This window comes from Cynocephalus volans, chromosome 7 (assembly GCF_027409185.1).
Source record: "Cynocephalus volans isolate mCynVol1 chromosome 7, mCynVol1.pri, whole genome shotgun sequence".
Taxonomy (NCBI): Eukaryota; Metazoa; Chordata; class Mammalia; order Dermoptera; family Cynocephalidae; genus Cynocephalus; species Cynocephalus volans.
In genome coordinates this window covers 101,831,215-101,852,654 of record NC_084466.1, presented here as the reverse complement: position 1 = coordinate 101,852,654, position 21,440 = coordinate 101,831,215, and the positions used below count along the sequence as shown (strand labels likewise).

At 37.0% G+C, this 21,440-nt stretch overlaps 2 protein-coding genes across 7 annotated transcripts in view; one reads left to right on the top strand and one right to left on the bottom strand.

Moving 5' to 3' along the window:
• The window catches only part of CTNNA3 (catenin alpha 3), a 1,664,900-nt gene that overhangs the window by 961,868 nt on the left and 681,592 nt on the right, over positions 1-21,440 (bottom strand). The gene's annotated exons all lie outside the window — the stretch shown is intronic.
• The window catches only part of LRRTM3 (leucine rich repeat transmembrane neuronal 3), a 164,454-nt gene continuing 143,447 nt past the window's right edge, over positions 434-21,440 (top strand). Inside the window, exons 1-2 of the mRNA XM_063102951.1 lie at positions 434-560; positions 4,358-5,889. Of these exons, the coding sequence (XP_062959021.1) occupies positions 434-560; positions 4,358-5,889 (1,659 nt within the window). The remainder of the gene's footprint in view (positions 561-4,357; positions 5,890-21,440) is intronic.

Genomic DNA, 21,440 nt, shown 5'->3' with positions numbered 1-21,440 from the left:
CCTGAACCAGGACAGACCTGGTGGTGATGCCAGCTTAAGAGCTAATGCCAAGGCAGGGGCACACAGAGTGCCTAAAGGCCAACACACTCCGAGACTGGCTAGTGACTACTGCAGAGAAAAAGACTAATGGTCGGTATTAACAGGAAATGTCAATTATAAGATCTAATAAGAGATAAAAGAGTGAAGTCATAATGATGGAGCAAGACAAGATCAGGCATCAAGTTACCAGAAAAATGTCTGAAAACTAAGACCAAGGTATGTAACTCAGCAGAGAATGTTATTTACTTTAAACAATACAAGAAGACTTGTCTCTGGAATAGCAAGTAAGAGAATTACATTCTCAATAGGCTCCTCTCCTGAGAATGTAGTAAAACAGGCTCATTATGTACCACACTCTGTCACCAGGGAGTGAAGCACAAGAATCACAAAGTTGATGGGTCCTCCAGCCTTCCTAGAGTGGTCCTCTGCAGCTGTTGGGCAAAACAGAACTCTCAATGGCTACTTCCCATTGAGAAGCAGGGAAAGTGAGGATAAAAATCAGAAGCTTGCAAGCAACAAAGGTATGACAGAGGATATAAATATGATTCCCTTCAGCCTTTTTTGAGAGATACAAGTTGTCAAGCCCCATTTGGGATGTTAAACGATAAAGGCTCAGTGTTACCCTTCTGTACTGTGCCAAGGGGAATATTCAAAAGCATATTTACTGTTCTCATGAAATGTATGGTTTAACTACAAAGAGATGTCTCTATGAAAAGTGAAGATCACCTGCTGATCATCTAAGTTTCCTTCTTTTTGGTTTTTTGCCTTTTCATACACATCCCGTATGAATACTTTCTCCAAAATTGGTTCTAATCTCACTGGCCAAGGAAATCTCTAGGTCTCAATCCCATGTATAGAAAATCAACATTACATAACCGGTTTATACTACATCCATTACACTTGTGACCCCCATAAAAATTTATTTATTTAATAAATATTTATGAGTATCTATATTGTGCCAAGTGCTATTGTAGGTATTAGGGGAACTAAAGTAGACAGAACATTGTCTTTGTCCTCATGAAACTTAAATTCCAGGGTCCTAAGTTTGCATACTCTCTCTTCCTACTAGGAGAAATTTTATTATTTTTAATCATTCCTTTGCAGTGAGTTCCTTAAACCTACTTGTCTATCAAAAACTGTTGAGACAATTGTCCATCCACCTGAATCAGAATCTTGGTGGAGAGATTGGAAAATCTGTCTTTTAACAAGTTCTGTGAATGCTTTACATGCATTTGTAGCATGAATAATTGGTGTGGGGGGGGGACCACTGCCCTATAAATAGCTGATGATGATCATGACTAATCTTTTCTAAACTTCTTATCCTTGGAGAATATGAAAGCTCTCCAGGGGTTTCCACAGCCAATTCACCTAGCAAAGACTAGCAAGGCAAACTGTTTAAAGGATAACATTTATTTGTAAACAAAATGGCCATCTTCCTGGGACAGAAGTTATCATATTCTGCTTTAGGGAGGGAAAGGATCAAACATTAATTATAGGGGGAAAAAAATCAGTGGTTGCCAGGGCTTTATGGGAGGAGGAAGAAAGGGAAGGAGGAATGAATTGGTAAAGCATAGAGGATTTTTAGGGCAGCGAAACTGTTTCATATGATACTGTAACGGTGAATACATGCCGTTATGCATTTGGCAAAACCCATAGAACTTTACAAAACAAAGAGGGAACCCTAATGTAAAACTGAGTTAATATATCAATATTGGTTCATAATTGCAACAAATGTGCCACACTAATGTAACACATTAATAATGGGAGAAACTGTATATACGTGGGGGGGGGTGTATGGAAGCTATTTGTAGTTTCTGCTCAATATCTTCATAAACCTAAAACTGCTATAAAAATAAAGAATATTACTTAGGAAAAAAATTATTAGTAATAGTCCATAGAACCAAAAGGTTTATCTTAAAGGTAAAGTGGAAATAATGGAGATATAGGAAATTTTCTCATCAAAGAAGGAAAGACTGAGTGAATCTTGAAAATCCATTGTGCACAATATAAAGTGTTTGTTAAACTAGTACTTTGGAGTTAATGACAGTACAGTTAATATTCAGTACTAAACAACAGGCAATAACAGCAAATGCAATAAAGTTGATATTATTCAAAGAGCTAATACAAGCTTATTATGTGTCACATACTGTTCTAAGTACTTTACAGATATTAAGATGACTTAATTCTCAGAACATTTCGATGAAGTATGTTTTTATTATCATGCCCATTTTGCAGATGAAAAAACTGAAGCATAGAGAAGATAAATAAGCCATTTAAGATTACATAGCTAGTAAGTTGTATCCAGTATATAAATGTAGAGGCCAAAATTTGTACTCAATCACTAGACTAAATCTCCCCACCTCAGTTTTTAATAATACTTCTTTAGGAGCCTCAGACCAAAGAAGTTTATACAATTCTATTGAAGAAACAAGAATTTGTTGATTACAACTTCCCTGTCCCAATCCCTTAATCAGCCTAATTTGCACTTGACTCATTTTTTAAATGAAGATAACAATGTTTTGAACAAGATCGTCTAGGGGTTAGCAGTCCAAGCATAAGAGTGACTTGATTCTGTATCTCAGTCTGCAACTTGTTTGCCATTTGACCTTGAGCAAGTTATCTCTTCAAGTCCCCGTTTCCTCACCTTTAACATGGAGGTTATCATACTGTTATTTAAAGATAAAACCGGATAGCCCATTTAAAGCACTTAGAAAGTGCTCAACAAATATTATTAGTAAATAAATAGCAGCAACATCGATAAATTATAAACTAAATGATCTTGACTCTAAAAATGGCACTGAAAATGGTTTATTTCTCTTCTAATTAATAAAAAAAAAAAAAATGACAGCAACCAAAACAAAAAATCAAAGCATAAGCCATAAAACCAACTATATATTTTGTGGGAAAACCAGAAATGCTCTTGGGCCCATTAATTTGTATGGTATCAGTTACCCCTCTATTTCAAAATGCACATGTTCTAGAATCCTGAGACACCTTGCATAATATAATCATTGTGACTCCAACAGGTCAAATAGGTAGGCAGTTAACGCTTCTCTGTCAAAGCTCAATAATTCATTTTATAAATTTCAGTTAAAAGTCTATGTTAAGGTTAAGAAAAATTGACATTCACTGTGTGAACTTAATGTCAAGCTTCAGAAAAACTCTGGGCAGCACATGTTTAGTCATTAAGTGGATGCAGACAATAAAGACGTTGCCAAATTGTAGAACAAGATTTGGAAATCACAGAAAATGTTGCTAGTTATTGATTACGGTGACCATTCAATTCCTACTGAGCCACCTAAAAGAATCATTCATTTTCAGCACAGAGCCTGCTCATTTGCAAGATAAAAGAGAGACGTTTCTGCACATGCCCGTAATGTTCTTCACCACTGGGGGCAGCTTTACATAAGACTGCATTCACTGAAACCAAAGCAACAGTCCAAGCGGCTTTCAGAATGACAGTCTGCAGAAGTAAGCTGAGTGTGTGTGCGGTACGGGGCTCTCCTGCCTTCTGGGCTTCAACGCAGCTCTGTGACTGAACTGGGTGCTCATCACGGGAGCTGCTGGGCTATGGAATACAGATGTAGCAGTTCAGGTAGCCCCACGTTGCCTGGAGGAATACATCATGTTTTCCGATAAGAAGAAATTGTAGAAGCCAGTTTTTTTTTTACACCCCCCCCCCCAAAAAAAACTGTAAAGATGCAAAAACGTAATATCCATGAAGATCCTATTACCTAGGAAGATTTTGACGTTTTGCTGCGAATGCGGTGTTGGGATTTATTTGTTCTTGGAGTGTACTGCGTGGCTGGCAAAGAATAATGTTCCAAAATCGGTCCATCTCCCAAGGGGTCCAATTTTTCTTCCTGGGTGTCAGCGAGCCCTGACTCACTACAGTGCAGCTGACAGGGGCTGTCATGCAAGTGGCCCCTAAGCCAAAGCAAAAGACCTAAGGACGACCTTTGAACAATACAAAGGATGGGTATGTTTTGTCATTTTTCTTCTTTCCTTCTAAAAAACAAACAAACAAAAAAACCTCTAGTCTGTGTAATAATTCTGCCTTAATTATTTTAGAGATTACCTTGCTCTGCTCTAAAATTATAAATTCACTTGCTTAGTGGACATGTTTCCTTGTTTAACTGTTAAAAAAAAAAAAAAACCTAAAGGCAATTCTATTTAAATTACAAAGAGATGGTATTTCATGTTAAATGTTGTTATCTAGATTTAAACTCTTTTAAGATGAAAATGCCTATATTTGCTTGATTAAAAAAATGAATTCTTTTTTAGGGGGATAACTTTTCTAAGTTGTTTTTATTTCCAGGTTTCAATGTAATTAGGCTACTGAGCGGATCAGCTGTAGCACTGGTTATAGCCCCCACTGTCTTACTGACAATGCTGTCTTCTGCTGAACGAGGATGCCCTAAGGGCTGTAGGTGTGAAGGCAAAATGGTATATTGTGAATCTCAGAAATTACAGGAGATACCCTCAAGTCTATCTGCTGGTTGCTTAGGTTTGTCCCTTCGCTATAACAGCCTTCAAAAACTGAAGTATAATCAATTTAAAGGGCTCAACCAGCTCACCTGGCTATATCTTGACCATAACCATATCAGCAATATTGACGAGAATGCTTTTAATGGAATACGCAGACTCAAAGAGTTGATCCTGAGTTCCAATAGAATCTCCTATTTTCTTAACAATACCTTCAGACCTGTGACAAATTTACGGAACTTGGATCTGTCCTATAATCAGCTGCATGCTCTGGGATCCGAACAGTTTCGGGGCTTGAGGAAGCTGCTGAGTTTACATTTACGATCTAACTCCCTGAGAACTATCCCTGTGCGAATATTCCAAGACTGTCGCAACCTGGAACTTTTGGACCTGGGATACAACCGGATCCGAAGTTTAGCCAGGAATGTCTTTGCTGGCATGATCAGACTCAAAGAACTTCACCTGGAGCACAATCAATTTTCCAAGCTCAACCTGGCCCTTTTTCCAAGGTTGGTGAGCCTCCAGAACCTCTACTTGCAGTGGAATAAAATCAGTGTCATAGGACAGACAATGTCCTGGACCTGGAGCTCATTACAGAGGCTTGATTTATCAGGCAATGAGATCGAAGCTTTTAGTGGACCTAGTGTTTTCCAGTGTGTCCCAAATCTGCAGCGCCTCAACCTGGATTCCAACAAGCTCACATTTATTGGTCAAGAGATTTTGGATTCTTGGATATCCCTCAATGACATCAGCCTTGCCGGGAATATATGGGAATGCAGCAGAAATATTTGTTCCCTGGTAAACTGGCTGAAAAGTTTTAAAGGTCTGAGGGAGAATACAATTATCTGTGCCAGTCCCAAAGAGCTGCAAGGAGTAAATGTGATCGACGCAGTGAAGAACTATAGCATCTGTGGCAAAAGTACCACGGAGAGGTTTGATCTGGGCAGGGCTCTCCCGAAGCCGACGTTTAAGCCCAAACTGCCCAGGCCGAAGCATGAGAGCAAGCCCCCTCTACCCCCGACGGTGGGAGCCACAGAGCCCAGCCCAGAGACCGATGCTGACACAGAGCACATCTCTTTCCATAAAATCATCGCGGGGAGTGTGGCCCTTTTCCTGTCTGTGCTTGTCATCCTGCTCGTTATCTACGTGTCGTGGAAGCGATACCCTGCGAGCATGAAGCAGCTGCAGCAGCGCTCCCTCATGCGAAGGCACAGGAAAAAGAAAAGACAGTCCCTAAAGCAAATGACTCCCAGCACCCAGGAATTTTATGTAGATTACAAACCCACCAACACGGAGACCAGCGAGATGCTGCTGAATGGGACAGGACCCTGCACCTATAACAAATCAGGCTCCAGGGAGTGTGAGGTATGAACCATTGTGATAAAAAGCGCTCTTAAAAGCTGGGAAATAAGTGGTGCTTTATTGAACTCTGGCGACTATAAAGGGAACGTGGCGCCCCCTCCCCCACCCCCCCTCTCACTTTGCTGGCAAGGTCCTTCCCTGTCTATCTTAGTGCATTCATAATACTGGTCATTTTCCTCTCATACATAATCAGCCCATTGAAATCTAAATACCACAATCAATGTGAAGCTTGAACTCTGGCTTAATATAATGCCTATTGTATAAGACCCTTTATTGATTCCATTAATGTCACATTTGTTTTAAGATAAAACTTCTTTTATAGTAATTTCCCACATCTGCTGTTATTCTCCTTCTGGTAGGAACAAATCTACAGTTCCAAGAGGTTTGCAGTTCTTTGACAAATCAAGGAAAAAGGTAAATGATCCCAGGTACTCAGATCTTGAACTGATTCTAGGAGATGACTTGAGTATAGGGACATTTTGGAGACACATGGAGCCTTTAAAACAATCCTGGCTTAAAAAGAAAATTGCAGGAAACTATCAAAAGATGGTGCCAGGTTAAAGCAGACAGCACCGTGAGCAGTTTCCAGAAGTGTCTGAATTACTATAAGGCAATCGTAGGGGAGGTGTTGAACGATTGAAATACTGCAAGTAGACAACTGCAAGATGTGAGGAGATGGTAAAAATACAAAGTTTTGGACTTAAAGCCTTGTCTCTGAAACCCATCTCTGTAAAATCAGACTAGAGGTTTCACCAACAATTTCTTGTAGCCTGTACATTTCCTAAATAAATAAATTAATTCAATAGCCAAGAGGCAAATTGGAGGAGGCAGATTTCTCCACAGCTCCTCACATTAGGGAGTCTTCAGAGGTAAGATTTGCAAATGGATAGGCAGCTTGCTACATGCATGTAGTTGGGAGCTTTCTCTTCCCAGCTTTTTCAAAGACCCTGATGTAGTCAGCGGAATCATTCACTCTCTCCCGTTCTGTTCAGGATTTGTCAGGCTGTCCTGTTGTGTTCCATTATGTGCCCTGCACACACTGGTTCCTTAATGACTGACACTTTATTCAAATGGGTAAAGAGAACACATTCTAAGACATCTTTCCACCAATAGCCTCCTTGAAAGGATTAACTTTGATAATACCTTAATAAATGTATTAAATAAATCTTGGAAGAAAAAAGATCAACACTATGACAGTTCTCTTTTGCTTTGCTATTGCTGACTTTACCATGTCCCTGTGTTCATCCGTATTGTGAACTCATCCATTAGTAAAATTCTGTACAGACCCTGTTGGCAATCTGCAAGCTGCATGCATGTTTTTATGTCATTGGTGAAAGTTTATTGACTGCAGCACAAATGCCAGAGCCTCTGTATTAAGTAACTTGAACTACAGTCCATTAAGATTTTAGAAAAATATCTTTAGTCTGTATCTGCTTTCATTCTCTAAAATGAACAGTTCTATTATAGGAACAAACATCAGGAATTGCAACATTGAGTATGTTTCATTTAATTTGGCTTGCCAAGCCCCACATCTTTAACCATGTCCCTGTTCTTTCAAAACAGAATCACTGCAGCAGAAAAGAAAAAGTGAATCGCTATTTTTACCAGAATTTTTATATAGTTTGGGTTTTTCATATGCTGAGAGGAAAAATCTGGGCAAGTCATCATGAAATATAATTGTGAGGAAGCCAGATTATTAAAATCATGCTTTTATAAGCAATAAAGAAACATTAAGTGGATTTCTCAAGGTTCTTTGATTTTTACTAAATCTTAAAATAGATGCCAGTTCAGAGAAACATCATAGCTACAATATGTTTACCCAAGAATAATTGTTGAATATACATTTGTTAATGGCCAATAGTCACATATTTCCCAAGTGATTAATAATGCAGATATTTCATTACAGCATTATGAACTGGATGCCTGAGCTTACTGTGGTGTTTTTCACTGAAGTTGTAATTTTATATTTTTCATAAAGTGTCAGTAAATACATATTCCATCTAAAAAAGAAATCTTCCTTGACCGGGATCATTTTTATCTGTACTGAAGATGACTGTATTAATTAAATGCAGTGTTAAAGTAAAAAAGCCCATTTCTATTATTTGACTTGAACTTCTGCCTCATTTGGGATGGATACCAAATATGTTTAGGCAAGGCATATTTATATTTACATTTTTGAATTCTTGCAAACTCTTGATGCTGTGGTGCTAATAGTATATATAAAATATGCTTGCTATATTGAAAGTATTTCTAAAACAAAGCAACTCAGTGTGTAAAATGTGATATAAGATTAAATTAATGACGAACATTTTGAAGGCTGATTATTTTTAATGCCTAACTTGAACTACTTATAAATTTAATAAAAGATAAGCACCAAAATAAAATCTTTTAGGTGGTAAAACTCATTTTGATTTGGGACATAAGAATTACAAGGAAAAAAGTTCTTTCTTCCTTCCCCCCCTCCTTTGGGAATGGAGCTTCTGTAGTTCTCAGTATCTTCTGAGCACAAATATATAATTCTTATTGGTTAAACAATTAGTCACCACATAAACTTCACGAAGCCAGCTAGCGAATGTTCTCCTGATCGAAGCTGCTGCCCTCACCTCCACGCCATGGCACTTTCTGGACTACATAGGATAAATCTATTTCCATAAGCATTTCAAACTCATTGTATATTAGAGAAATGTAATTGATATTCATTGTTCTAGTGCTAATTACATGAAATATCTGAGTTCCCTCAAAGGTGACAACACTAAACTACAGAGATGCGTCGATGCGGAATGGACTCAGTGAGCACTTTGAATTCTTTATCAAAAGAAGGGAAATAGAGTTTAGTCTCTTTGAACTGCATGTGGGTTTTTTTTCCCATTTTTATTAACTCCAATATGCATAGGGCTACCACCGCAGCGTGGAGTGAGTAGTCCCAGTGCCACAGTCTTCTGAGCAATGCCTATGCAAGATATATTCCTTTTAAATGAGTTTGTATTTTCCAAGGATGTTGACATTACATCTTTTCAAAGAATTTAAACCATTTTAAACTTGATTTGGTGAGTCAACTACCCAAGTAGACGTGCAATAAAGTGTATATCTGTGGAGCGGCAGTGACCTCCAGTGGCTGGTTAGACTAACTACAGCTATCCATACACTAGATTTTTATTCTGAATCCCTATGTAAACATGGTTTACAACATATATTTTTTGATCTGTACATTATATTGAATTTTATTCAGTTTATTTCCCTGCGAAATATAATTATAATGTAACTTTTGAAAGTTTTATTTTGCATATTTACTTTTTTAGTAATGCCAGAACATTAAAACTGGTACTAAGGGCTAGAAATAAGTGTCCAAAGATGAAAAGTAAGTAATAATGCAATAAGAATTGATAAGATGTATTTTGTAGTGTGTATACTCATCAGTGCTGGTTAAACATTCTGATATTTTTATTAAGAGAGTTAATATTATCTATAGTCAGGATACTGAAATATAATGAATTTAGGTTGGGGAAAACATTTCAATATTAATATTGAAGGGATCAGCATCAGTTATTTACTGGTCAGTGGGTATATCAGAACTATCAAGGGAGGGAGGCCTCCCTTGCGGGCTTTAGAACTCTCCAGTGTGCTGACTGTGCCAGTGACCTGTGCTTTGCCTCAGTGCTTTCTCTCTCCTCCCCTTCTTCAGCCTGCTGAACACTGGTTCTATTAGGCTCTCTGACAATGATGTTACAGTCTAAGAGGTGATGATTCATGGATAATGAAATTATGCTCTCCTTCTGGGGAAGGATAATGCAGAGTCAGATTCATGCATTTGGCAAGGATTTTCAGGATGCTGTAGGTGCATGAAATATCTTTTCTTCCCTTGACATTTACCAAGATGAAAACTCAAATAGTTTATTTAAAGTGTGGATTTAGATTAACATCAGAAACAATCATCAGGCCATGAAACCTGAGACAAAATGAGTTCCAGAGACAACAAATGAGAATTGAGCCATGAGAAATGAAAAATTCAGAAACTGTGTTGCTTCTTCTATTCCTTTATTCCTGGGTTCTCATTAGAATCTATATCTGTAGCAAACTCATGGAGCTTTGCTAATCTTGTATTCTCTTGGCTATCCACATTAAAAATCTAAGGCAGTTGAGAGAAACTATGAGCCTGAAAAATAATATCAGTAAGCATAAGTTACAAATGTTGTAAGAGAAATAGAATGGATGGAAATTAAATAGTTTCTATTAAATGGCTCTTGAAAACTAACAAAAAATTAATACACATATGAAAGTGACTGTCTCCCTAATCACAATGGTCTATAGAATTGGACCCAAATTTTGCTTAGATGGATGTTCTTGAGTCAGATTTCCTGAACATGTGAGGAGAATTCAAGGAAAACAGAGAGAACAGGAATATCTGGGTCACAGTATAAACTAAGCAGAGACAATCTATTTTACAACCATATTTTGCTAACAACAGAACTTCTGTAAGTAATAATAATCCATTTTATTGGGGGGGAAAAAGTGCTTCTATTTTATCTAATGTTGTAATAAAAATTAATAACTTTATTGACAATTCTCTATGTTCCCCACCTCCTGCCCCTGCCAGGGGCTCCCACTCCTCCCAGGAAGGAATTTCCTTTATTCTTTTCTCCCACTCCTAAATTATTGTTCTCTTTATATGTAAGAGTACTGTACTTCCTATATCACAAAAAAAGTCTTCCCCCACATAAATCAACACAATTTGGTCATTTCACTCAAAGGAGTGGCATATCTCCAATAGAAAAGTTACTTGTTAAATATTACAATATAAAACAAATTTAAAGCTGGCTGTCCCTTCTCTCTTTCTGCTACACCTTGCAAAACACCTCTACAGTATCTTTTGATTTTCAATGGAAGAAAGAGGAAACATAGTTGAATTACCAGTCTAGCATAGTATTAAATCTTACTATTATCCTCTTTAATTAACTGACTCCTAGCAAACAACGTATAGGACTTTATGTATGGAAGTACTCAATTGTATTTCACCAAGCAAAATCACTTATACCAACAATCAGAATTCATCTTCTCCAGGATAAAATGCAAATTTTTTGACCTCACATATAAAATGATAAAGCAAATACTACATTTAGCAGAGGCAAATTTTCTTAAAGCTTCATCACACTAATTACATCTATCTGGGGTGTAAAATACATTTTGCCAATAAAAGACAAAGGACCTCAATTAAATATAAATCTTTATTCAGCACTCTTGGTGTTCAGGGTTATTAATGAAGGTGGGGGTAAAGAGGAAATGTCCAGAGACAGTTGAGGCTATAGTATATGCAGTGAGGCTATCTTCAGGTAGGTGGTCCCACTGTAACTAAAAGTTACTTCTGGTTATTAATATTGACATGTCATATTTTCTGAAAGAAGGGACATGCTTACCACCACCACCACCTCCTTTTGATGTAATCAACCAGAATCTCACAAGAATTTTAAAAGATACTTATAGAATACATGTTGATTTTTAAGAAGTAGGGTGGCTTCAAAATGCTGACAAACCTATACGATTACAAGAGTGAAAACTAAGAAGTTTAAAGACTTACTTAGCACTTTGAGTTCAGTGTTGACATGTACTCATCAATTTATGAAAGAGATTTTGCCCAATTTTACAAATTTTAATGTGAAAAGGTAAATACTTGGTTTGGGTACTGCCATATATCCAATGGTTGGTTAAATAACATCATTGAATTCTGATTAAAATAGAATATTTAAAGATTTACATAATATGGCAGAGATGATATTATATAAGTATTTTGTGTTTTCTACCAAGCTGGAAAAAGTTTTATGTGCTTCTTGTAAGGTGATTATCCATATCTTATTACACATTTGTGTGCGTGTGTGTATAATTGAGTCCTTAATATGTACCAGGAATTTATATATATTATCTCATAATTTGATAAGAAGCCTTTTATGCCTTTCCTGAGCTCAGATAGTTTTTAAAAATATAAGAACACAGCCCTTTATTGACTTTGTATTCCTATAAGTTTCACCCATTAATCCTATACCTTCTTACTTCTTTATAGGACTGCCCTAAAATAATTCATACCCCATCCATACAAGGTTTCTCAAGACAAATTATACAACTCTAGTTCCCCTTAGAAAATGATTTCCAATGATTTACTAGTAGGGTATCTCTCTGCTAGCTAAATTCTAATATCAGTCTAGTCTTCCTCCCAGACTGTGGCACCCACTCCAGCCCATCTAATGTCATTAAAAGGCAACATGCAGTTAGTACTATGGACTTTTACAGGGAGGATTAAGTAGTAAAATGTAAACATCTACATATATTTTTATGGGCTTTACTCTGGTCATTTTTATGTTCTACCACACAGAGATGTGTGAGGTCTTTATTAGTTTACACTGAAATGCAAGAGCATTAAGCTAGCTATAAATTAAAAAGAAAAAATGAAAATAGACTTTTAAAAAAGTCAAAAGCACATATTATATATTTCTCAATCTTAAAAATAACCCCAAATGATGAACACCCTATTTTTCACTTTCTTAACAGCTGGTTTACCCTCTAAGTTTGTCACTGTATTCTTAAATTTAAGCTTCACATTCCTCCCGCTTTCCCATTTCTAATAGAGAGGTTTTTTGGTTGTTTGTTTTGTATTCTGCCTGCAACTCTTTTCTCTTTTCTTGATTTTCTAGAATTCCCAATCAAATGTTGAACATGTCAGAAAGTAAAAGGGTAATCTGTCAGTTTTTTGGGTGGAATGATCAGACAGACGGACTGGATTTGCCTCTCAAGTGTAATCTAGTCAAATCTGGGGTATGTGCCTCCTGCCTTTTCAGCCTCCTCTTTCCATGTTTTCCTCCATTTAGCAGGATTGTCCATACTGAAATCCCTCCATCCAGAGGTACCTGGGTTACCTCAGTTCCTTCTGCCTTACCAAATGTCTACTCCCATAGCTAGAGCAGTATTATTGTTCCTTGCAAGAGCACTTACATTTCAACAGATATAAAAGACTTTAGCAAAGGTAAGAAAGTCACATATGAAGAGCAGGCATAACCAGCAGGGTTGCGGAAAGTGTTTCTGGGGCAAATGGCTTTGCAAGAACCCCTGAAATATTCCTACATAGATGTCTCTGTATATTGCTCAAACATGAAGGTGGACCTTCCCAAAGGAACCAACGTAGGACAAATAATCCTTGTTTCATTTACTAAACTATATTTGATGAATTTCTTCAGCTAATTGCCATTATCCACTGGCTTTTTCCTTAGTTTTTCTCCATGGAGAGAAAACTTTGCATACTAGAAAAACTTGGGCTATGGATCCAGAAAGAACTAGTTTGAATTCTGGTTCTGGGACTTAACAACTGCAAAACCCGAGTCTTAACTTCATCTTTTTTTTTTTTTTTTTTTTGACTGGTAAGGGGATTGTAACCCTCGGCTTGGTGTCGTCCTTACCATGCTCAGCCAGTGGGCGCACCGGCCATCCCTATACAGGACCCGAACCCACGGCCTTGGCGCTACCAGCGCCGCACTCTCCTGAGTGAGCCACGGGGCCAGCCTTTAACTTCATCTTAAAAGAAAGAAAATGTATAAAACAATCTAACTACCACAAGATTATTACAAGAAGGCAATATATCAGCATTTCTTGAATATTTTTTCTATTTTTGGTAGGAACATTTCATATATGATTTAATTTAGTAATCATAAAGGTCCTATGAAATTAATTGAAAAGACTTAGATAAAAATCACTTAATACCGAGCTTGACACATAATAGTAACTTTTTTCTTCTCTTTATTAGCTTCAACTGCTAAGAATTTCAGTACTACTATGTGCTTTAATAGTCATATTCCACTACCTATTTTTATTTAGAATAATCAATAGATTGCTGGCAGACTTTCAAGAAATCGAATCTAAACTGCTATAAGCTCAGGGGCACCTGAGCACATGTTTAATACTGAAGAATGATGCTGAAATATAAAACCAACATCTTAAACCTCCTAACAACACCCAGCTACATCTCCACCTTTATTTACATCCCATTTCCCACGTTCTAACACTGGCCAGTTCTGGAAGTAGCACATGCTTCTCTATGCTGTGCTTTTGCTCGAGCAGTTTCCTTTGTGAAAAATGCCTTTTCTCCTTCCCAAGTCTTCCTGTCAATTTCTGAGCATTTCTATAATAGATCCAACTCAAATTCTGCTTACTCAAGAAGTCTTCTTAATCTTGCCCTTTCCTTTTTCCATGGTATCTTTTACCTCTATCAGACACTACATCACAGACTGCCTGTGTTAGAGTTATTAAAGTGTCTATATTGCTTTTTTGAAGAAATGGATTATCTTTTCTCTCTCCTTCTAGTGGTGATTGGTACAGTCTTCTATTCATGGTGGATGTTTGTTGAGCTGATTTTCTGGTCATTATTATTAAGTTGTTGTTAACAACTAAACAATCTAGAACAAATATTTCAACTCTATAGAAATTTAATTGTATCAACCTCATATTTATTTACATAGTTAATATACATATTTTTGCTTTTATTTCTTGTAAACTTTTCTACTCTATACGGTCTTCTCATTTATCAATTAGCTAGTTTCAAAAATTGTTCTTATGAAATATAGTTTTAAAAAATCATGTTCTGATTTAAACTGCTTCCATGTTTTTAATAATCTACCAATCATTTTCCTTGCGATAGTTACAAAAGCTATAACTTTTCAGGGGGTATGTTAAAGTGACTGAGAGCTAAGAAAAATTGTAAGACAAAAGAATATTGAATTCTAAATATGAATACTCATGCACCTTAATTTTAGTGGAGGCTGGGTAGTCAACTTTTGTTATGCACACCAAATACTTGTGACCTTTCTTTGCCTACCTCCTCCTGGGTCAAGTCCTTTGCTCTTTGGCTTGAATGTCTCCTTATCACATTCTCAGTTCTACAAGGCTTCTGCTTTAGACCCATTCTGAGATCTCTCCTCTCTTACCATAGAAAAGGGCACCCTACACTATCACAGAGACTACATCAGATGCTTTCTGATTATACACATTGCCAAATAACTATTGTACTGGAGTCTCCAAACTTCAAATACTCAGAAGTTGACTAGTAGTAATGCTCATCGTTTTTTACCTCCTACATGTTGGTTATGCAAAAGACATGTTTGATCATATAGGATTGAAGCATCTGCCCTTTGCTGAGTCTCTCCTTTCCTCCCTTCTGTTTATCCTCACACTCCTTTTCACTGAATTTCTTTTCTCTCTCTCATCTCCACTTAAAAATTCTTTCAATTTCTCTCTCTATCCAACTTTTATTTATAAGTCAATCTATACAACTTGAATATGTGCCTTCAGATTGAGTTAACAGGAAAATACCAATGGTTCTTATCTCTTAGAAAAGCAATAATTAAAATGACACTGTCTAATAACATAATGTAAAAAGAAGTAAAAAATTCTATTTGTGTTCAACAGCTTTGTTTGGATATAAATGAAGAACTATAATTTTGTAAATTGTAGTTTAATTTCAGAAATAGAAATGATATCCTCCCTAATATATTTTTAAGTTGCATTTTCATTATGATTTGAAAGAGCAGATTTGTAGACCATTCAAGTATTCCTTTTCATGGTGGTATCACTCAGGCTCTGGACCATGGTAATATTTGCCATAAACTGAGATTCATTTTTACAGCATGTGTAATAAGAGAATTGAAATGAAACCTTTCATTATTCATAAAAATCTTGTAGCTATAAGGAGTTTTGAGATCCTTGCAGTCCATATTCTCACCTTCTATTTGAAATTCCTCGCTAATTTATTTATACTTTTAACAATCTCCCCTGAACTGCATTCCCCGGTCCCTCTCTTAGTTATCCATACTAGGGTTTCACTAAGATCACTGCATCATCTGGTTCCTTAAATTTTTTTTTCAAATTTTTTCATTTCCATTCTTATTAAAGAGGACAAAGTAAAAGAAGTGGTCGGGTTTTGTATTTGTTTTTATTTTCAGTACCAGAATATCCCTGGTCCAGCTCAGATAGAGGATGCTATATGGGTTCCATGGCACATAGTTTAAAAAGGTGAAAAACCATTGTTCTGAAATTTGCATTAATCTACTTTAGATTCAAAAATTCTGCATAGAGTGTCTGATGACAGCTGAATGAAAGAAGCCCAGTGATTAACCAAACTATAACCAATCATAAAGGCGAGAAATTTCCAACACCTTAATTTTAGAATTCAGCAGTTTTCAAAATGAGGTCTACAAATTATATATCCAGAGGTCAAATATGCACAGAATTCTTTATACCGTGACTATCTCCTCATATTCAATTCAATTTTAAGATCCAGCAGTGTGTTGTGCAAAAATAATCAATGGTTAAATTACTCCCATTTTGTTGGCTTGGTTCACAGTGGCCCACTGATTAGTTTAAAAGAAGGAGGGGAAAAAAAAAACCTTTTTCATCTTCAGTTTGTATTTCCACTGTACCCAATTGCAGATGCCATCTCTGATAATATGACAAAACAGATTTAGGTTTTTTAATCTTTCTGTGTGCTCCAATAGTAGAATGTATCCTGCAGTAACTATACTGTAGCTCAAAGTGTTGTAATAAATGCAACTGAGTTTGCTAGAGAATCATTTTAGAGTTCATTAAACCTTCTCCACCTGTAATTTAAGAAAAAAAAGATGCCCAACACTCTTAAAGTCCATGAGGGAAAGGCAGTTTAAGAAATAGAAGTCCTCTGTTTATCCAGGGAGGTACTTTACAAGGCAGACAGCTACACCACAGTAGAGAGACAACATTTCCTCAGCTGATTCGGTTAATTAAAATGCACAGTTACAACAGGCTTTCTTAGAGCCTGCAGCTGAATGACCGCAGTCTCCATTTTACTCCAGTGTCACGCAGAACGTGAAGAGGCAAACATACTGCCCAAACACAATTTGACTCACTAAAATGCAGCACAATAAACATGAAATACATTTCTCAGGTACATTTTACAAGACGTATTACCAAGAATAATGACATGAGGATAGATATAATTTGCAGCTAGGCACCACCAGGAGCATATCCTAGGTTCCTCTCAAAGTATATTTAAGTAAAATTTAGAAATAAATCTTAAGGGGAGAGTCCACTTTGAATGCAGGGATCTTCAACTCTTTCCTTTCAAATGTACGGAATTTGAATCTGACAAACAGCCAGTCTGTCACCAGAATTTATGAGTGATATGAAAAAATCAAAGGCCACAAAAGCTATTTGTCAAATAAACTGCAGAATGCAATATCAGTCTGCAGGGTTCATTTGCAGAACTCATGATGAGCATGGGAGGCGGGGATGCTAACAGCTGCAGCCTTGGCCGCACTGCCCGTGCCAGCCAGAGTCCAGCCACACAAGCTGAATGTGGCTGCAAAAGGGGACTGACAAATGAAATTTTTAAAAAAGACAGAAAAGATTCTTATTTCCAAGTTTTTACTAAACCAGTACATCAGCATATACATATGAATATCTGCAAAACCAGTTTAAGACAGATAAGGCCTGCAGGGTTTCAAAGGTATTCAAATTAAATCTGTTCATAGAAGACTACTTTCATTTCATGGTATAAAGAGATCACAGACTTTGAAATATTTTAACCTGGAGTTAAAGCTGGGGTACAGTCCTGGTTAGTCTAGCAGCATGGCATAGTATCAGCTTCTTCATCTGTAAAAAGGGAACAAGATTTCATGTCCCAGAGCAATTTGAGGATAAATGAAATAATATATGTTTGTGAGCACAGCAGGTGCTCAATAACAGTTAATTTTCTCCCCTCTTTTGCTAGATGTTCTCACAATGCAGCAAGTTGATTTGAATGGCAAAGTGGAAGTTCTCACATTAAATATTTAAATTGCCAAGTCTGGTATCTATCAGAAATGATTAAATGTCCTTGGAGCTTAATTTATCAGTCATTAAATCAAACCTGAAAAGGGTTTACCAGAAATATGGAAACCCTCCGTTAATATCTTTTCATGGACTTGCTGTATTAAGTATTATTCTGTAACAATTTTGCTTAGCACCACAATAGAAAAATGCTGATGTTAGTACTGTTTTTTCTAATTATTCAGCATCATGTCCATTTCATATACAGTACTTGAAGAACTGGCTCCATTATCTTTCAAATCCCTTTAAAATGTTGCCAGAATGTCTGTCTCTCTCAGTCTCTCATACCCTCCCCCACAACTTTCCTTTTTTTTCCCTTTCATTTTTCTTCCCAAAACATGAACATATCACATCTCCCCATACTCTGGTCAAGAGAATATGCTATTACTCTTGTAGTATAAACTAAAGGGCTTGTATAACTTAGCACCTAATTCATTTCTAGTGTGAAATAATTTAGTCATTTGGAGAAAGGGAACACAGTATCAATATTTATGTTTTTAAAAATTCCCATGTAATATGTGAAATGATGGCCAAATTATGCAAAAGAAAATAATTCAAAGAGTTACAAAGGAAGAATGCCAATGAACTTGAGCACTTAACCATGTGCAGGCACACAAGTTGATTTTTCTTTCTCCTCAGGGTGAACAAAACATAATAGAGGTCAAAGGATATCTGGAATTGAAGTCACATTTACTAGGAAAATCACTGAATTATTTGACTGATTTAGGAAATTCACTTCATATTCTGTATTAGTCTATTTTGTGTTGCTATAACAGAATACCTGAGACTGGGTAATTTATAAAGAAGAACAGAGGTTTATTTGGCTCATGATTCTGGGACAGCTGCATCTGGCACAGCCCTCAGGCTGCTTCTACTCATGGTGGAAAGTGGCAGGCAGCCAGAGGGTATAAGCAGATCACAAGGCCATGGTGGGGGGGGGAGGAGGGGTGAGATGAGAGAGAGAAAGAGAGAGAGAGAGAAAGAGACAGAGAGAGAGAGAGACAAAGACAGAGAGAGAGACAGAGAGAAAAGGTGCCAGGGTCTTTTAAACATCCAGCTCTCATGGGAACAAAGAGTGAGAACTCACTCACTCCCCCCCACCCCCCAGGGAGAGGATTAATCCGTTCATGAGGGATCTGTCCCCACGACTCAGACAGCTCACAACACCTCCACACTGGTGATCACATTTCCACCTGGGTTCTGGGAGGACAATACATCCAAACTCCATCATAAAGCATTGTATTTTCTCTTCTCAATACAGAAATCTGATCCATGTCCTTCACTGGAGACATGATAATAATTAGTTCTTTTTAAAAACTTTGAAAAGAGCAGAGATGAAAAGACCTGTAAGAGTTTCTAAATAACACAAGACGTGTGAGATGGTAGATACTTAACACAAACCTCATAGAGCTGTTATGTGGATTCATTAGTTAATTAGTTGGCTAATGACTTTGAAGTGTTAAATCTTATTAGATGTTTTCTTACAGTTTAATACATGTGAGAGAGAAATTACTCAGTCTGAAATTAGAAACTGACTCTAGCATTCAAACATATTAGATGTTTTCATGGTACACCTTCAAGATGTTCTTTCCTGTTCTGAACTTTTTTTTCCCCCGTCAACTCCTGAAAAGCCTATTTAGATGCCCAGCCCCAGCCCAAGCCCCTTTATTTTTCAGTATTGGCATTGGTTCCCAGTTAAGACTAAGCACAGCCTTGAGAAACCCTCAGGGCAAGGCATTTTGTATAACAATATAAAGGTGTTATTTGATAATTATGTCATCAAGCATTAAACATGCTACTTAAATGCAGTTCTGTACCTCAGTACAGCAGGGAAAAACAAACATATACTCTGTTGGGTAAATCTGAGAGTAAAAAAGGGAAAGAGTTGAAACCCAATGATAAGTATCTTGCTCTTTGGACATAGTGATCAATTTCTCTCCTGCATGCTGGAAAGTTGAGAAAGGATAGCAGAGGCATATAACTAGGTTAGCAGTATTCTAATATGTGGGAGATGTTTCTATAGTTTAAACAAAAACTTTTTGTTGACATGTAATATACACAAAGTGCATATATTGTCAATGTACAGCACAATGGGTAACTGAGCACACTTGTGTTCTCTGCACCCAGATCAAGAAGCTGAACATTTGCAGCACTCCAAAGCCCCATCTGGTTCTTCCAGTCACTAGCCCTGTCCCTACGGTAACTACTACCTCTAACAGCATAGGGTAGCTTTATCTGTTTTGGTACTTTATATACATGAAATCAATGTACCCTCTTTTGTACATTTCTTTCTGGTTTGACATTATGTTTCCTGAGATTCATATATACTGTTGAGTGTAGTTGTACATCTACACATTTCTCATCTTTGTTCCTCCCCTCATTTCCCATCGCTGACCCCCACCCCCACCCCCAAAAGAACTAATCCCTTTCTTTTTCAAAGAATGGATTCCTGTGCTAGGAAGTCCTTGATGAACTTCTTATCTGTGTATTCCATAACATGGTGACCCAAAAAATGCAATCTTAGAATAGTTTGCACTTTTAAAATCTGGCCATGTACAGGGCCAGCTCCAAGGGAAACACTGCAGTAATCATCTTTTTCAGTCACTCTTGTTTTCAACCCCAAATCCCCCATCCAGGCTATTCCCCCAAGCTGAGTTTTCTGTCTTTGGCCTTCAACTCCTAGAATGTCAGCCCTACTCTAGGGATTATACGAAAAAAACAATTGGGTAAATTACTTTATACAGTGTTAATGCCTAAATCGTTAGCTCTCCAAGGTATGACCCCAGGACAGTGTTGTAGCACAGAGGACCAAATTACTGTCTGATAACTCTCCAATGGGGTCTATTGTAGAGCTGCATTTATTGACATACTCTGAGGTCCATCTACATTGAAGTACTCTGGGACTCAGATCTATGGCACTCAATGATGTTTTACTATTAAAATATTATTGGAATTCTTATATCACTAAATCACAAAATATTCTGTTTATGAGGACCCACGGGGGAAGGGAAAATAGTTCTGCTTCCTCTAAATTACTTTATTTTAAAATATTTTGTTATCCGTGTGACTGATCCCTCCTGGTCCCCTTTCCCTCTCTTATTCTCGCTCCCAGGCTCCTGCTAAAAATATCAAAAACATTAGAACCAAACACTTCTAGTAAGTGTTCAGGACTTTATAATTTGTATTTTTGGTCTATCTGCTTCACCCTGATTTCATGTGCTTTTCGTTGTTGTTGTTTTCTGTTCAAATGTCTTTGCTTTTCCTTTTTTTAAAATCCTGACAAATTTAGCAAGGATACAGATTAATTCAATAAAATACACTACCTCTTAAAGGAAAAATTTCAGTCACTGGCATTAGGCCAGGCTGGCTGGTGAAGGAATATACATATTTTAGGCAGGGGACTTTTCCAGCAGTTCTCTAATTATGCCTCTCTGGCAGGCTGTGATCAGAGAGATTGGAGGACTTGATATTTGAGGCACTATAAGGCGTGGTGCTTTACACAAAGAAGGTTTTAATAAAGCTTTACTGAATGCATGGACCAAAGATATTTCACATCAAGCAAAATTGACAGAAAGGGAAAATATCTAGGAAAAATCTAGATCAAAAACAGGGCAAAAGATAAGTGTACTTGTGAGACATAATGGAGTTGAGTCTTCCAAGAGCAGAACTGTTACTACATT